The 19,058-nt window shown below is 36.5% G+C and overlaps 1 protein-coding gene across 11 annotated transcripts in view; it reads right to left on the reverse strand.

Moving 5' to 3' along the window:
• The window catches only part of CADPS2 (calcium dependent secretion activator 2), a 278,668-nt gene that overhangs the window by 123,437 nt on the left and 136,173 nt on the right, over window positions 1–19,058 (reverse strand). For all 11 annotated transcript variants that reach the window (XM_051609547.1, XM_051609537.1, XM_051609587.1 and 8 more), the window contains one exon: window positions 17,789–17,928. In XM_051609547.1, coding sequence (XP_051465507.1) covers window positions 17,789–17,928 — 140 coding nt within the window. The remainder of the gene's footprint in view (window positions 1–17,788; window positions 17,929–19,058) is intronic.

A 19,058-nucleotide genomic window follows, 5' to 3' on the forward strand; every position in this document is an offset into this window, starting at 1 on the left:
TCTCTGTTCTAATAAGCTCTGTTACTATTTACCAGGAAATTAACACCATGCACTAAAACATCTATATAATTTGAGCTCATCTATACACTGCTAGAGTTGTCAGATTTGCTAAATCATTGGTTTAAAACAGATCAGTATTGAAGAGACACCAAACCCACTGAAGTGCAATAGCTGCAGTGACACAACACTGCTGTTTTTGTTCTGGACTAGATTTGTAAATGCTAAAAAATTATGCTTGAAGACTTAAAGAATGCTTTAAAGTACACTTTTCTTTCTAAGAGCCACAAAAGGTAGAGTGATACCTTCTGATTCTAAAATACAGTGTTAGGAAGTGAACACATTTTCTTTAGAATCTTCTGCTGTCCTTAATTCAGAAATAAAAATGAAAAGTGAAATGCTAAATTTTAAATCAAACCACTCCTGCCCCAAATATTTGATGTATTATTGAAAAGACCGTGAAATAAATAAAAAGTCTGAGGAGAGCGAAAAACCGTAAGAAATTATTTTGGACAAGACATTTAGTGCTGTCACATGCGATTTTGTGCCAATTAGCAAAGTTGCTAACATGCCATATCAATAAAAAACAATTGACCTAAGCAGTGGGGCTAATTAAATGAAATAGGATAATTAAATGCTTCTCAATAGATAATAAAAAACTATGGCTGAAAGTGTTCATAATGTTGTCTTTCCCCCCCTCCCATTATCTGTTTTTCTGCCAAGTTTTAATCAGTGTATCTATATGCATATAAGATAGGGTCCAGATGTTAATGTGTTGGTGGCAGGAATCAGGTGTTCAATTAAAATTTATTGAGTGTGCAAGGAAGAAATCCAAGCCTTCCATTAAGTAGAATGCACAGAGCTCAATTAAAATGAATGTAGCATTTGTGATTAAATTGAACACTCACATTTTATAATTACAATAAAATTTGGCATCACTTATGATTACTCTATTAATGCAATCTTAATCATACAATACTAATCTAAGGATCAGAGTTATTTTGTTTGAAAATGGATCCATTGCTTCTCAATATACAAAATAATGGCAATGCTGTATTTATGCAAATTGTTGGTTCCTTGCCCCTGATGCTTTTTTTTTTTTTTTTTTTTTTTTTTTTTTTTTTTTTTTTTTTGGCACAAGTAGTGAATGAAAGAAAAGCAAGGGTAACATTTTTAGAGATCTTAGTCTAGCACATGTTCACACCTACTGGAAATATTTGTTATACTTAATACCAGCACCAGTTGTGTTGCTTTCATAACTCCATTTCATTAGAATGCATTCATTATTCACAATGTGTTTGCAAATGGCTTGATTGAAAGATCCATTAAATGACATCCCATGTCCATGTCGTGTCAGTTCCCAGCCTATTGCCCTTAACCTAAAATCATCCCAAGTTTTCAGACCCTTGCTTCACACTTCAGCTTGTCCTTCAAAGCTGAGACTTACAGCCAGATGAGAAGGGGCTAGAGAGCCACAAACATTCCATTTTAGAAAACAGACTGTCAGAAATCTGGCTGTGAGGGAAGCACATTCTCGAGCAGACTTCTCCACATCAGCACTAATACAAATTGAGCCAAGTTTCTTTTTCTCTCCGACTTGGTCAATGGCATAGTGCATTCAGCTTAAAACTTTGAACATAAAATTACTTCAAAATCTAAATCAATCACAAATGGAAGAACACATGATAAAAACAGTAACTTAGTAAGCCAGTAGGACTGTGCTCACTTCCCTCACCAGAACCACAGAGCTTTTCACCTTGCAAATGAACTTTGAAGGAAAGCAGATGACAGCTTTGGGTTGGCAATCTTCTAACATTGTCAGAGGAGCTCTCCATCTGGTAAAGTAAGGAAAGCTGGTCTGACCACAACGGAAACTTAGCAGTGGAACTCAAACCTGCACCTACCAGAACACTTTCCCTGCCAATTTTTCCCTGTTTACTCCACACAAGCAGTACGAAGGATAATCTAACAGGTCTTTTCTGTCTCTTGCTCCAAGAATAAACCATGCAGAGGATTTATCACGCATGCATTTTTTCATCTACCTGCTGTCTTTTATGATTTATGCATAAAGTGAACAAAAATTATCTCACACTTTATGAAAAGACAAAGCAACACTCCATCGCTGAATAGATGCAATGTAACTTTAGGATAGGATTAAATTAAAACTGGTTTATGACAGTAAGCACACTAAAAAAGATTATTTGTAGTGCAGGGTGAGCTCTTCATTACAGTTTTTGTTTAAATAAAAACAGTGAGCTAATCATGCAGAACTCGGTATGAAGCATTGCTACACTGATGACATTGTAAAAATCACCAGCCTACCAAGGTGATGCCATCACGTTGCTTACTTGGCGATGTGAGATGTACTTGAGAACCCTGACAAAATGGTACAGTATGGATCTGCCAAGAAAAACGTGGATATTTAACAGGACGTAGACTATTTAAAGGAAGCTGGCTCTGGTGAATACACTATTTGGGCAAAAGTGCAGTAGTGTGGGGCCATGGGGACTCTGTTACTATGTCAAAATTAAATGTAATACTGAAATCACTGAAATTATACTACCATTGATTAAAAAAAATCCCTAAAGTGAATTTATAACAAGTTACTTCTGCCTTTAACCTTCAAGTAGACTAATACAAAATTGCAAGCAAGCATTTCTGCTCATACAAAATAGTTCAATATGAATTGAAATCCACAGTCTAGCACAACCGACCCTACAGTATCTAACCGAGCCAGGATTTCGGCACATAGAAAGGATTAGTTACATACTATTAGTATTTAACATTAATTTTGCTGACCTAAGTGCCTTTACTTTTGTACAAGAGTTTATATTCCAAAACACAAAAATGAGGTGAATGTTACCCTTCTACAAGTAACAGATGGACAACACAAATGACAGAATGACACAACAGGCAGGTGGCATGCCCCCATTCTTGCAGCATCCTAATAGCACTGGCACCCTCTGTTGAGAAATAATGTCAGGCCATGCTAGACCACATGCAATGTCAATGCACGTCAGGTGGAAATACCTTTCTTAAATTCTATGTCACAGATAAGTGTATGGTATCAAGAAACAAGTCAGGTCACTTGAGGAGAAAGTCTAATAAATAAACTGCATCTTTCATCATCATGATATGTGTGCTATGCTGACTTGAAGTAGAATAAAGCAGTATGAACAAAATCTAAACCATTTATTTAAATTGTATTGGTTCCTGCAGTCTAGGAAAGTAAGAATGTTGCTCAGGTGTGTATGTACAGTAATTATGTTATGAATATCACAGTCAGTTACCCCTTTGTTCCTACAGACTCATGCATGTAAGGGAAGTTTCCAGACAACTTTCAAAGGAACTTTGATAGAAAAAAGTTGAAAATAATAAGACAAAATAAATAAAAACATAATACAAAATAAAGATATATATTCTAGTATATATAATTCTGGACGAGGTTATGAAGCAGGGATACTTTTGTCTGGTTTCATACCCACGATACTGTCAGCAATACTTCAGGTGTATTTACACAGTAGTAATTTTTAATATTTTTTTTTTGGCAAATTTTATTAAAAAAAAATAAAAGTCAGATGCTGTTCTGAATGATACTCTTCCAAAGCTATGTGAACTGTGTAACAATAGCATCAGGAAATTTAAACTAACTAAGCCAATCCAAACATTCCAGTCAGAGCACAGTCTTCTAAATTAAAATGTAAAGTTACTGAGAAGTTTCCACTACTCTGAAATTATTACTGCAAATTTTAGAATACCTCTGACAAGATAATTTTTTTTAACTGTTCATAATTTATTGTATTAAAAATAAGCAGAATGATAATAAGACAAATGATGCATAAGAAAAAACCTATATGTTACTTCACATACACGTAGTGAATAAAATGCTTGGATTATGATTGTCCATGTGAGGACCTAATAAAACATATTTTGCTACAATGTAACAACATTTATTAACTTAATATCACCTCCAATCCACATAGCACTGTGGGTCAACCCATCTATTCTTTCTGTCTTGTACATGAACATTTATATATAACTTAAACTAAACCCAAAGTTACTACTTAATCATTTAGAATAAAAGCCAATTACAAATCACACTAAAGATTTTATCAATTTCTCACCTCCAATTTCATCAACTTAAGGTCTATTTTCAATTAAAAACTAGTTCATCATTTGGCCTTCTAAGGCCTGCTTTGTGATTTCAATGAAAATACAGAAAAATTCCATTTTGCACATAGATAGCTTTCTGAATTTGTGATGTGAGCATTTCCAATAACAAGCAAAACTCTGCTTAGGTTTTATTCTTTATATTTTTAAAACATCCAATAAAGCAAACATTTGCAAGCACAAATGTAAGATTTCACAGGAACATGCATTTTCAGGATTGAAACTTTGTTTGAATCCTTGACGTGGGTATCAATAGAAGCTGGTGCCCAGTTTTGACTCACTGCTTTTAGGTACTTAAATGAAGTATCTAAACAAAAAAAAAGGATGCATTTACATTGGTAATTTAGTCTGAACAATGAGCTTGCCTTTGAAGAGAATCTCTTCAATGCCCCCGTTGCACCACTTGGTTCACATTGCAGAACAGATTCTGAGCATGTGAACTAGACTCCTCTTGCATGAAATGAAACCAGATGCAGTGCTCAGCAAGAGCACCTCATGCATTCCAGCCACTAAAGGGCAGTCAGTCATCTAGGACAAGGCCAGGCAGAAACGGAACTAAATCCCCAGTAATGCATATAAGGTGATTACCAGGTCCTCAGCAGACCTGCTTGAGTACACTTGGCTTCCTTTGTAGGCAAGAGGGAATCACAGAATCATAAGATCATAGAACCAATAAGGTCGGAAAAGACCTTGAAGATCATAAAATCCAAATGCCAACCCAACACCACTATGCCCACTATACCATGTCACAAAGTGGTAAGACTACACACTTTTTTAATGCCTTCAGGGATGGTGACTCCACCACCTCCCTGTGCAGCCTGTTCCAGTGCTTGACCACTTTTCCAGTAAATAAATTTTTACTAACATCCAATCTAAAACTCCCCTGGCACAACTTGAGCCCATTTCCTCTCATTCTATCACTCATTACTTGGGAGAAGAGACCAAACGACCACCTCACTACAACCTTCTTTCAGGTAGTTGTAGAGAGTGATAAGGTCTCCCCTTGGCCTTCTCTTCTTTAGACTAAACAACCTCAGTTCCCTCACCCACTCCTCATAAGACTTGTGCTCCAGACTCTTGACCAGCCTCGGCACGTCCTTCTCTGGACACGCTCCAGCAACTCATGTCCTTCTTGTACTGGGGGAACTAAAACTGAACACGGTATCACTGCATTCAAATTTGCTCAAGTGGATATGCCATGAATCAGGAGTCAGTCACATAAACTATGATGGTAAGTCCTTATCACCATCTTTATGGTCTGAAAGTAAACACTTCTCTAATGTGATAAACTGAAAATTGTTGCCAAGGTTTCTGTTTTTCCCTTCACACATGCACACAAAGACCAGGAAGTTTAACCGAGGAGATCCGAAGTTGCAAATTACAGACAGCAATCTAGTAGTACAGACTGGAGAAGTCTACCTAGCTGTTCTGTGGGTCACTGAGATGCTTTGTGGGTCACTGAGATGCTTGGTCATAGCTTCTGAAATCTCACTTGTCAAGAAGAAAAAAACTGGCATTTACATCTGAATGCAAGGAACCATTAAGGTAAACCATGAGAGATAATCTATGCCAAAAGGATACAAGTTTATGACCCAGTGAGACTGGGACATAACTGAATTAAAGCATGTTGAGGAGAGAACAAGGTACAAAAAACAATACACAGAAAACAGGGGAGAGAAGAGGGAACAAAAAGCAAGACACACAAAACAGACCAGTGCCAACAGGGCCAGCTTGGTCTAATTGATTATTCTGTGAGGCTGAATAAGGGTTTTAGCAGAGATGAACAAAAAGAGGATTTGACATACATGGAGTAATGATTATAGGGATTCTCCACCCCTAATCAATTATACATAATCCCAGTGAAGGCAGGAAGATACTGACCAAGTGTTGTTAAAGTTATGATCTAAAGACAATACATATACAATTGAACATGCATCATTTTGTTCATCACAGAGCTGAAGAAAACCCATCTTAACATCTTCAGAAGCATGTAGCTTTTCAGTGACATACAAGAAAAAGGGACACCGTGTAGAAAAAGATTTAATGATTTTTTAAATGTGAGAGTAAAATAATGATTTAAATATAAATTACATATTCATAAGAATAGATTCTTAAAGCTATTCTCAATTCTTTTACTTGATGTTTTAGAAAGTTATGAGAAAAACAAAGCAATTAAAAAAACCCCAATATTTAAAGTTTTCTGACTATCAACCTTGCATAACACATAGATCTTTTTTGCATAAACACTGTTGTGGATAAGCTAAGTGAATTTGGACCTAAATTTATACCTCAGCTTTTAAAAATATTTCAGATTAATTACTATGGAATGAATGAAGAATGACACCTTAATTAGTAATGTTTCTCTTGGCAATTAGGATCCTCTTGGCTTCTCTTAGCAAGAAAAGTGGCAGTGCCATATTATTAAGGTCTTCAAGATTCTCCGTGCCTCTTCAGAAGCAATTATTGTGGGAAGCATTGAAAATCAGGCTTATAGCTATAATCTGTTCTCTAAGGATCTAGCAGCAGGATAAACACTTTTGCTTCTTCATTCCATAGTAATTTTGTATTAACCTATCATCATTATCCAATCAATCATTAACGTAAATTTAATGTGTCATTTTTCATGAAGTTCAATTTTCATTTTTAAGAAGTAACTGATTACAGTCAATTAATTTTGCAGAAGTGTATAATAAAATAATTTAAATAAAGACAGTTTATGTATTAACATCTTTCTCCATGGCAAAATTGCTAGCATTCATTTAGCACAATGAAATACCAGCATTTAGCAAAAAAGAAAAAAAAGCAGCATAACAGAAAACAGTGCTATGAGAGCTCTTGGAATAATAATAGTAAGGCATCCATAATCACTAAAAGTGAATTAAAAATCAAGTCATTCTATCCTGCTGCTTATAATGTACACAGGAAATTTTTACCTTACTATATAGAAACACAAGTTGTATTAACATAAAAATGAGGACAGGTTTTTCAGTAATAAAAGCAAGAAATGTAAGAAAATTATAGCTATTTGAACGCCACTTTTGACCCTCTGATTAAACAAAAAATACACACCTTTGTTATTTGATCCAACCAATATTTCTGTTGAACTATAAAGTCATAGATCTAGTTTTCAAATTTTGTGTTAGTTTCTCAGTAGTCTAATTCCAAATATCAGAAGTTCCTGAAACACTTGGGTACACTCTGTGCTGGGATTTATGAGTCTTGCAGAAAGGGATACACACTTGTCAAGATCTTGGATCTTTGCAGTCAGCTGCTGTCGGAGAGTTACTGCTGAAATGAAGGATATACTCTTCTTCCTAGGCTTTAGTGAAAAGCTTTTATGGTTTCAAAATAATCAGGTAACCTCAGGCCACAGGAAAAGTAGTTATGTTACACATCAGCAACACCAATCCTTTCCAGCTCAAGGTACTCAGCAGTGACTACATTCCATGAAGTGATGACTGCATTTCATGAAGCATTCTGAAGTTTGCAGCCAGGAAACTTCTCATAGTAGTTTCTGATATATCCTTCTGCAGGATCATTCACTGAGGAGAAAAAATATGCTCTACACATACAGATATGTGGTGCTGATGTTAGATTTTGGAATACCTTGATGTAAAGAGACGAGGAGACATTCCTGAATATGTGGTAGTATTTGCTGCCCTGTGTGCTCCTGTTGCTGGTCATGTTTTGTACTGAAAACTGTTTTTTCCTCTACAGTCAACTGTGTGTGAAATTGAACCAAAGCCTGTTTCATCATTGACACAACATATCTTCCCTGCTGGCGCTAATACAGCTTGTTTCAGCACTGCAGAACTACTTAGAGCTATCCCACTTGTCTTGATCAGTCCTGAGACTTTGGATTCAAGACCTGTCTGGATGCCTTTCTGAGTGATCTACCCTAGTTTTGGCCCTGCTCTGGCAGGGGGATTGGACTCTTATTATCTGCAGAGATCCCTTCCAACTCCTAATGTTCTGTGATTCTGTGATTGTCATGTTAGGTCTAAGTTGAATAAGGTTTGGAAAATGAAGCTTTATAGGTCATACCTCTTCTGTCTTTGAAGCCAATGAAACTTAACAGAAACTCTGATAATTCTTTATGTCTTCCTGTGAAAGACTACAATGAAATCTTTTGCCCAGTGTCCCAGAAGTCCTCTATATATGACAAGCAAATATGAGGTCACATTGTCCATGTTTTGAGTCTGAGCAGGAGCCAACTCTAATTCGAAAGTGTTGTTACCATGTTGGTGACCCCAACAGTTCTGTAGCACAGGTGCTGGTTTCACTTGGTCAGTTTTTGGTCAGGGTGGAGAGCTGGCCAAGTATAATCTCTCTCCCCCTCTCTGTCTCTCTGCTGCCAAGTCCTATGACCTCCTCAAATGGTCATACATAAAATACTTTGTTAGATTAAAAAGAAACCTCTAACTCACTTTTGCTGGATAAAAAAAGTTCCTTTATTAGAGAACTCCCTTTAGATATATCTGGTTTTAATCTTCCATATTACTGACACCCCCATTAACTTAAAAGGAACACTTTAGAAAAGAGTTCATCTACATAGGTAGATGAGAACTGAGATTCTTAGGACAACTTGTGCACTAATTTTGAGGTCAGCTACACTCAGCAAACATTGTCCCATTTGCTTGTTAACAGGAGAGAGAAGAAAAGCTCATGCACACTAAAAATGATAGCTAGGAGGAGTGACTAAGTTTTACTTAGATCCAGCTGACTTGAATACACATTTGATTTCTGTGATGGGATAGTAGTTTGAAACTAACAATTGAGACAACCTAAGGAATTAGGAGCATTTTTAGTTATCCAGTCAGTGAATCAAGGCCCAGGTGAAGATCGAGGCTTTCCTTCATGGCAGGCATCCTTTACCCACACATAAGGAATGAGCAGCAGAGGATTATCTTTTCAACAATGGCACAAAAGAAGTTAAATAACCTCCCAATTGTAGATGGATTACAGGTCTACTCAAAGCAGTGGAAGCCCTGATGTTGCAAACAGCAGTAGGCAATCTCTGTCAGATATCTGTAGAAAGATTTAACTCAAAAAAATGTATTTGAGAATAATTAGGACTAATTGTAATAAAATTGTAATAAAAATTATATAAAAAAAACCCCTGATACACTCCACCCATATTTCTTACAACTCTAGCGTTCTTATGATACAAAAACTCTTATGAAGTTCTTTATATGCTCTTATGAACAAAACCACAGATGTTAAAAATACAAATCAAGTATGTCTACTGCCACATACTGCCAGGCTGTATGTGTTAGGGGACATCACAAACCCAAAACTACCTTCAGTGCAAACAAAAAACCTTCACAAGAATTAACTGATGACACTGATTTAATAGAAATTTTTTTTTCATTCATGTTCATTAAAGCATATACACAGGCAATATATTATCCATATATTTCTTATTATCTATCAAAGTAGTCCAAGTTTAATTTAAAATAAAGGGGGACTTAGCTTTTAAAAATCACCTAGATAGCTATGTATAGTTTAACTCTGACCTGAATTCTGGTTTGAGAAATTCTAAATTAGGCACAAGAAAAATTATGACATGACTGAAGCCTACCTCTTGATCTGGTAATTCTTATTTGCAAAACTTTGTTGTCTGGTAATTAGGCATTTATTTTAATTTAGGAGATAACCTATACTTTATCTGAATGCAGTATATAGAGAGAATAGTTTACCTTACCAACTCCAGTATACCTTTCCTTTTTTTTTTTTTTTCTATAGCCAAAGTCTCAGTATTGATAAACCAACCTGTCAAAGTATTCCAACCTACTCAGTGACTTCGAGAAAACTCAACAGAACTCTGACATAGGCTAAATACCTAAATTTTTGGGTTGCTATAGTGAGGCCTTTTGACTAAATGATCAGAAAAGCATTCCAAACTATCTGATTTTAAATAAAGTTTGCAATATTCAAAGAAACTCAAGATTTTCTTCCATTTGGCTTTCCTTATGATTCCCAGTCTTGACATTTATAAATGGAAAACTAAGCTTTCTACCAAAGGAGAGGGAGAATCTTGCTTTTTTCTAGCAGGAGCTGAAGTCAATGCTCAGCTACCCTTTTTTAAGCTGGAAGAAAAAGTGCAATAGCAACAAACAGAAAGCTAGATGGTGCTAATATACTGACATTCTGGCAAGTGAAATCAAATGTTATAAAGATATATAGAAGATTTTATGAATCTAGATGGAGAAAATGTATAGTTAGGTAAGTATCTACTTATGTTAACATTTGATTTAGGCAATTACACTGTGTTGATGACAAATCAAAAGGAGTAATAGGAATATCTGAGGTAGACTCTTCTTCCTTTTGTAAAAAAATAATAATATTACAGTCTTCACCAATGACAAAAGTATTTTCAGTAACTGTTGAAAAGTAATGCAGAAAATCACAGTTTTATCTTTTGAAAGTAATACTAATTTAACAAATCTATGGTACATGTTACCATATTATAAAAACAATTAGGAATTATTTTTCTAAAATGTTGGATGCATACAGGTTCCAACTCCTATCTCTAACTTGAATCAACTGTATACCTACTGGTTCTAAGAGAAACTAAACTTGGCATTTTAGCTTAACCAATTTAGTTTCTGTTTCATCTGTTAGTGTTGGTAAAAAGAGTTATTTAGAATTAACCTAGCATATCTATATGTTTCAGCCCAGAGAAAGGTCGGGAATTGTGTCCAAACTCATTACATGCAACAAAGGCAGACAGAGAGCACACAACACTTGCTAAGACAGGTGTGATTGTATTCCTGACATCTGTAAAAGTAACCCAGAATTAAAATAGCATTATTTCAATGTGGTCACTTTGCACATTTCTCTGAAATAACGACACTGGGAGCAGATCTCATCTTCAGATCAGCCTTCAAATTACATATCCTGAATCTACAAAGCTAATCCTGCTCCTTCTCCTGCCCTCCTTTGCCAAGTGACCATGGACAAACAGCACGTTAAGAGCTGGCACCATTATTGTTCTGGCTAACTTCAGTGTCCCCTTGGCTCTTTTTAGCTGACTTATGAGCTCACTAGTAGCTATGACAATGGTTTATCCAGGTGGCAGTCACACACTACAGCCCTACCCACTGAGAAGCCAGCAGACTCCAGTGCTATCCTCAGCTTGGTCACTGAATTGCCCGAGACCTTGGCTGATATCTGTTCAATTCACGCTTCAATTCACTCATCTGTAAAACAGAGATAATTATACTTGCCTTTCTCTGCAATTAACCCTTTTATCAATGGGTGACAAGTGTCATAAAAATGAGAGAGGAAAGTTACTTATCCTCTAATTCTGCATCTTGGAAAAATGCTAACCAGGGCATCGTCTCAAAGATTTCCTTTAGCTCTAAAACCTCCCCAGCAGGAGGAGAAATGGGATACTTCAGTGACATACAGGAACCAGTATCTGTATTTATTACTTATAAATGCTCTCCAAATAACATTTCTGTAAATTCCAAGTGCACATGAGAAAATTTTTCAAGATTAGGAAATTAATGATGATCTTTATATTGTGAAAATACACTCATAAAAAATAATAATAGTAAAAAGAAGTCGTCAGAGAAAAATGATGTCACACATTCCTTAAAATTTCAGAGTACAAGTCTGAAAAAGTCAACAAAATAACTGCCTTACAGGTGAGAGACAGGGAGAAAATTTGGATGTGTACATAAGCAAGTGTTTGTAGAATGTATATTCCAAACACAAAAGTTTATCAAATTAAAGGTATAACATTTCCATATGCAACATGTCACAGCAGAAACCAGAACAGAACTTATAAGAACAAATTTTGCCTTTCAAATCTTCTGGAAATCGTTCTGGACAAGAGCTATGCTGAAATGTTTTACTTGGGATTCAAACCCAAGTAATACTACTTTCTAATATTGTCCTATTCAGACTGTTCAATTTGTCAGAATATCATTTTATGTTATTATTTATTTCCCTTCTTTTTTCGTTGAGACAATTAAGCATTATTAATCCTTTTAAAGCAAGCTATTTTAAAAAATAAATAAATCTGAGCATTCCTTTTTAATGTCTAGATTCGAAGCGATAGAACAATACATTTCAGTAACCACTAGGCTATGCTAACAGACAACTTAGCTGACACAAAATCTACTTTTAAAAATAATGCAAGCTTTAAATGCACATAGATATGCAAAGGCACATTAAAAAAACCCTCATATATTAGAGAACATTTTAACAGTAACCCACATACCTTGAGTGGATTAACCTGTCCTGCTTGTGTTTTCAACCCTGTTTTAATTATGAGTTAAGGAAAGCCAAGTGAGCCATCCTGAAGCAAACAGTACCTCCCTAACGCTGCTATTCTAACTCTACAGAAATAAACAGGCTTTTAGCATTTTTTATACAAAGTTTTTAGGTCAAATTTTGCTTATTTCCTCTGATTATTTGTTTTAGTTTCAAGAATACAACAGAAGAAATTAGTAGAAACACTAAAAATCCTTTTAACAGAATCACAGAATTATTGAGGCTGGAAAAGACCTCTGAGATCATCAAGACCAGCCTATGACCTAACACCACAACTTCAGCTAGACCATGACACTAAGTGCCACATCCAGTCTTACCTTACACACCTCCAGAGATGGTGACTCCACTACTTCCCTGGGAAGTCCATTCCAATGTATAATCACCCTCCTGTGAGGTAGTGTTTCCTAATATCCAATCTAAGCCTCCCCTGGCACACCTTCAGGCCGTGCCCTCTTGCCCTGTCACTAGTTGCCTGGGAGAAGAGCCGGACCCCCACATGACCCCCCACAACCTCCCTTCAGGTAGTTGTAGAGAGTGATAAGGTCCTCCCTGAGGGTCCTCTTCTCCAGGCTAAATAACCCCAGCTCCCTCACCCTTTCCTCAAAAGACTTTCCCTCTAGCCCCTTCACCAGCCTTGTTTTCTCCTCTGGACCTGCTCCAGCACCTCAGTCTCCTTCTTGAAGTGAGGGGCCCAGAACTGGACACAGTGCTTGAGATGAGGCCTCACCAGTGCTGTGTACAGGGGGAGAATCACATCCCTGCTCCTGCTGGCCACACTATTCCTGATACAAGCCAGGATGCCATTGGCCTTCCAGGCCACCTGGGCTCACTGCTGGCTCATGTTCAACCAGTTGTCAACCAGTACTCCCAAAAAATATCTTTTATGTGCTCTGCATTTTAGACAGGTAAAAGGTTACACATTCTATGACAAGATGACAAATACATTGCCAGTTATGAGAAAGAAACATGAAGTATCATGAATTGCCAATACTTGGAATTGTTTTACAAATCCCCATAATTTACCTTGTCATTACTCAGAATTTCTAGCTGTGCATGCTTCCCCTTGTAATCTATATACCAGGTTTAAATATAAAAGGATGGTTATATACCCTTTTGGTTGTTTCATACTTTGAGAGCATTTCATTCAAGAATAAAAAATATATCTAAAATAATTAATAGGATTATGTTTACTGTGAGATGTATGTATCTTATTTTTTTAGCATATAACAGAACACACAGAAGAATCATGGAGCGTTTCCTTGATCAAGTGTTTTGTCTTTTTTTAAATCACAATATTGGACTAACACTAGGTTAGCTGTATGAAGGTGCCACCATAAACACTCATGTAAAAGTAATGTGGTTAGCAACGCCACCTCTATTTTGCAGAGGTACAAATGACTTGCAACTGAGATTCATGATAGTGTTGAGTCATAAGGATTTTTAATTTTTGCTCTTAGAAGAGTTACAATTTAAAATGAAAAAATCCCAAGTTATAATTTTATTTGAAATAAAATTATTTGTTTTCACTGTAGAAACCCAAAAAGAGAAGGTGCTGCATTTCAGAATACTATTTGTGAATTTAAAATCTCTGTTTAAGTACAAAACAGTATACTTTGTAAAACCAAATATTCTTGAAGCATAAATTTGAGATAGGTTTTTAAGTCTTTTAGCACATCCCTATGTCAATAAGTAAAGTTATTCTTAAATAGGACAAACTTTTCTGAAGGAGTGAAACTGTAAAACCACAATTAGCTCTGGGTTGTGGGTTTTGCTGACCCTGCAGAAATGGAAATGCTGAGTGTAACTCCCAGATTTAAAAAATGGTCTCTTATTACCATTATTTTTTAAAAAAATCATGATAGAGCATTAATCTAGTAAAATCCTTCTTTTTGAAATTGGCTGTGGGGCAAAACTTTAATTGAACTTTAAACAAGTTTTGAGTTTCTCAGCTGAAAGGCATTATCTAACGCCAATAGACTGTCTTTTTCTTCCTGTAAGACAAATAGGAATTTTGCATGTTAGCTTGTAATTCAGAATGACACAGAAAATGTAAGCTGTCTATTCAAAGACTGGACAAAAATAAAGCATGAGATGTTTCTGAAAAGTAAAGTGATGAATTAGAACTTAACTGGGATAATCACACTAGCTACATTCTTTCATCTTTTTATTTTACTCCCTTTTGTGTACTCTATGACATTGTGACTCTATGACCACATACTAAAAATAAAATAATTAAAAAACCCCAAACAAACCAAACTAAAATAAACAAAACCTCCCAACCCTTCTCACTACTCAGGATAGCAGCAGCCGCCTTCCAGCTCTTCACCTCTTTATCTTCTCCTATGGCCTGTTTCATTGCATGAATTTCTAGCACTGCTTTGCAGAGTTACTTGGTTTTCTCCCTTGTGCAGGTTCACTGGAGAGCTGCAGGGCCTGGCACTGCAATCACACTGCCTGGCAGAGCGTGAGCCTTTGGCGATGGGTTAGAGAAGTGGCAGTGCCCCACTTCCCCTAGCTCATGAAGTGTGCATGAACCTTTCATACCAGTGGCTTCCCAAGATTTACCTTCAAATGTCTATGACACTGGCAAGTGGTATTATTCACACTTCATAACATAAGAACTGAAGTACTGAAAACTTTAGGCCCCAGATATTCAGATGAAGATCTGATATTTAGGATATTTGGACTCCAACAGCACAAGGTATATTTACAGCCCAGTTTTCACAGATTTGAGCTAGTGGCTGTGAATGTGGGCCACCTCTATGAAATCAGATTCCAGTTTATCAAACTGGGCACAAAAACCAAATAACATACCACTAGTTAGCATAGGTGGAAAAGTTTCAATCTCTTTGTAGAGACTTGAAATGAACAAGTGTCTCAAAACAGCTGCCTTGACAAACCGGACATGATGCTCTGTATTTGCATGGGTGGGGTCCTCCTCCAGTTGCCACCCTTGTAAACAGGACACTGTTGTATTAGATGAGGAACAGTGGCTGGCAAGAGGAGCTCTGTAGAGGCACAGTGCCACCACGCAAAAGACCACTCACCTGTTTAAAGACAACATTCATGCAAGAAAATGGTGTCCTCAAAAAGGCAAACTTGGAACCCTTGGTGCAAAAGCCTGCTATCCGAGGGCCACAACATCATGCCAAGATTGTTGCTGCATCCAAGAGTGGTGATAACTTTTCTGTTCCCTCTTTCTTCACATCTCTCTCTCTCTGTAACCTTATTCTCAGCACACAAGGGTAACATAATTTCTAATTTTGCTAAGTTCTGCTAGTTATAACCTATTGCTTTGAGAGTAATGTTGTGGGCTTTTTTGACAAGATTAATAATCTTACAAAAATTTTAAGTAAAACTGTGTTTTGTATAAACCTCCTGGGTAATGGTTGTTACCCATGAGAGTACAGCACAAAGAATTCAAGAGGTTAACCTGGAGGACTGGGTTGTTAAAAGAGATTAAGAGATAGTTAACCTTGTCCCCAGGGCTGTTAGAAAAGGTTAACTCAACACGTATCTAACAGCTGAGACAGGTCCAAATCTTATTCCAAATCACTCTTCCAGGCCGGTCCCTATGCACAGCACAAATGAGGATAAAAGAAGGTCCTCTGAAGACCTCAGTAGAACAGCTCCAGGCCAAGAAAGCTTCTGGGGAAACGCAGGAGTACGATGGGAGGAAGCACTGAAGCCCTGTCCTTGTTTCTGGACTAAAGTCAAAATAAGTTGCATTTTATACCTTAACTGGGGTTGCAGACAGCATGAACCTAACATTATGTTGTGATATGTGTATGGGAGCACAACATCCTGGATGTAGCTGTAGTGTGCAGCATGCAACCATCCAGGTCATGTGCAAGTCAGATGCATCTGTGGTGTATTATTAATTATTGATGTTCAAGTCATCCTGTCCCCATGGCTGCCTTTTGACAAACTGCCAAAGAACATGGGCAGTACTGTGCCACCCCAGCGGTCACCACTTCAACTACCTGAGTACCTTCCAGCAGCAAGAGACTGAAACCATGCTAGTGGACTGAAACTGGACAAGAATGAGCTACAATTTCCAATCCATTTCAAAAGTGTTTAGTGAGTGCAAATGAATGTCTCACAGCATTTGGACTGACACGGAAGCATCATGCTTTACTACAGACAAGAACTTTTCTCTCCTCCCCAGGTCGTCTCCAGTCCAACCGACTCATGTCAGCCTGGTCTTTCTGTTCTCTCCTGCCACATTATCCCATTTCCCTTATTCATATGTTTGCAGCCCTACATCTACATCTTCTCATCTCAGTCCCAGTCTCCAACCACAATAGTTCCAGTTTCCCTGTTGGCTCCATGACTGGTTTCCCTCTCTTTCTTCCAAGCTCCTGGTCACCAGCCGAAGGTCTCCAGCCAGCAAGCCTCATTGTTACAGACCTGATAATTTGTGTCCGAGTTTCCCAAAACCAAAATGAGGGGTGAAGTTGATAACTTGGAAATTTCAGTCCAATCAATTACAACTTTGCCAAAGCATACACAAGTTATGTTTTTTAAAAAGGATTGAATATATGTAGTTTTGGTAATTGCTCTCTGTATACAAAGAGCAGAATTATTAACAGGAGAAGATTGAAAAGAAATCTAAATAGTATGGACGCTACATTAATTCTACATTAACATGTTAACAGGCCTCTTTTTAAAAAACGTAATACTTCTTAATTAGGAAGAAGTTAAAAGGATGGAAAACAGCCTTGGTAATTGCTTTAGAACAACAGACAGCCTTACTGTCAGCAGCACTACTTGTTTTTGCAGTTGGGATGAAGAATAGTGGCAGCAGTTGACTAGGGGAGATGTCTTTATGAATAATCTATTTCATATAGTTTCAGTGCTTGACAGAAAAACAGCCTTAAACTGGTATTCATACATAAATTCCTTTAAAGACAAGTATCATTCGGTGGACAGAGAAAGAAAAGGAGAGACTACCGTGCAAGTACTATAACATTCGTGTATATAATTAATCCTATTTTACTGGAAAAACATGTTTCTTCTAAATACTAACTTTTTTTCCAAAATGTTATAAATTGTAACATTCAAAACCAGTTCCTAAATGACACTTTACTCTTAGTACTGCATTTCAGAGTTAAGTCATCACTATCTTTACACATCACTGAGCATCTGCAATTAATGATATCCTTGACTATTCCAAGCTTTATGTATAAAATGAGGATATAATACAATGCCATACTATGGGAACAATCGCACGCATTTGTAATGTTTTAAAAACTCTAAGTTTTTAGCTACAGGTGCTTAAACACAGGCACAACGAGGTTAAATAACAGATACAGAGAGACAGAAAATGGACACTTACCCACAGTGCTTCATGTGAGGGGGTTTATCCATTCTCACTGCCAGTTTAATTTTCAAGTCATTGTCCTGGCTGTTTTTGGGGACTATCATTTTATGCAGATCAGGTGACTTCGGGCTATTGGATGTTGGGTACAACACTACCTGCAAGTCATAAGATAAAAACTTCAACAAGCTGATATAAAAAAGAATAAATGCTAGTCTTTATGGAAAATTTTAAGAAGTTCTTATTGTATCTCCTGCAATCTGAAAGATGACTAAAACAGGTTTCATAATTGCTGACTCAACCTTATTGTAACAGAAGAATTTCCAAGGTGAACTTATTGTTTTCTTATAAATGGGAATTTTCATATTTTCAGTTAATAAAACTCCTTTCTCTGTTAGTTCATTTTGAATTAACAGTTTTAAGCAAAACGGAAGAGCTGACTGTAAATGGCCATGTACAATCAAACAAGAACCTAAACTTTATTCAGTGCTCTGCTGGAAACATCCTACTGAAGCATTTTGCTGTAGCATTATGCAACAGATTGCCCCCTGCAGCAGTGCCATTGCTTGAGTGAGGAAAATCAAAATATGTTCTTCCTTACCAACTCAATTTTTTATCATTAGCATTAATAAAAGCCACACATTTTTCTGCAAAAATCACACAAATTTGAGATTAATTCCAAGGCATCTTTGCTGCAAATGGAGCATAATAAATATAAGACACTATGTCCAGTTCACATGTGATATAACAGAAACCTTTTGTTTAATCTACACTGAATTTTAAATATTTAAATTTTAACATTTATACAGATTTCTTGATATTTTTATTAGCTAACCAGTAATTTTAGATTAATTTAGATCACAATCTGTTAAGTATTTATTTATTTACCATCCAGAAAGTTTACCCATATATAGTCAGTACCATTAAATATTCCTGATTCATTAAATCCTTGCCCACAGCCACATGTGTAGCAGTTAAGTACTGATGAAATGTAATTTCCTTTCATTCTTATTATATGCACTAGCTTTGAATCAATTTAAGACTCTAAAGTGTTCTAACACGCCATTTGGGAGATTTTCATAACATTCAGTGAGTTCTGAATTACCATTATCATGAAGCAGTATTTCAAAAGTAACAACATTCTAAGAAGCAGTGTTCTTCACATCTTTTATTTCTTGAAAACTAAAATTAATCATAACATTAAGCATCGAGTTAATTTCTTATACATAGTCCTTGTGCCTTGTGTCACATATATAAAACACATTATATTCTCAGTTATTAGGAAAGT

This window comes from Apus apus, chromosome 1 (assembly GCF_020740795.1).
Source record: "Apus apus isolate bApuApu2 chromosome 1, bApuApu2.pri.cur, whole genome shotgun sequence".
Lineage (NCBI taxonomy): Eukaryota > Metazoa > Chordata > Aves > Apodiformes > Apodidae > Apus > Apus apus.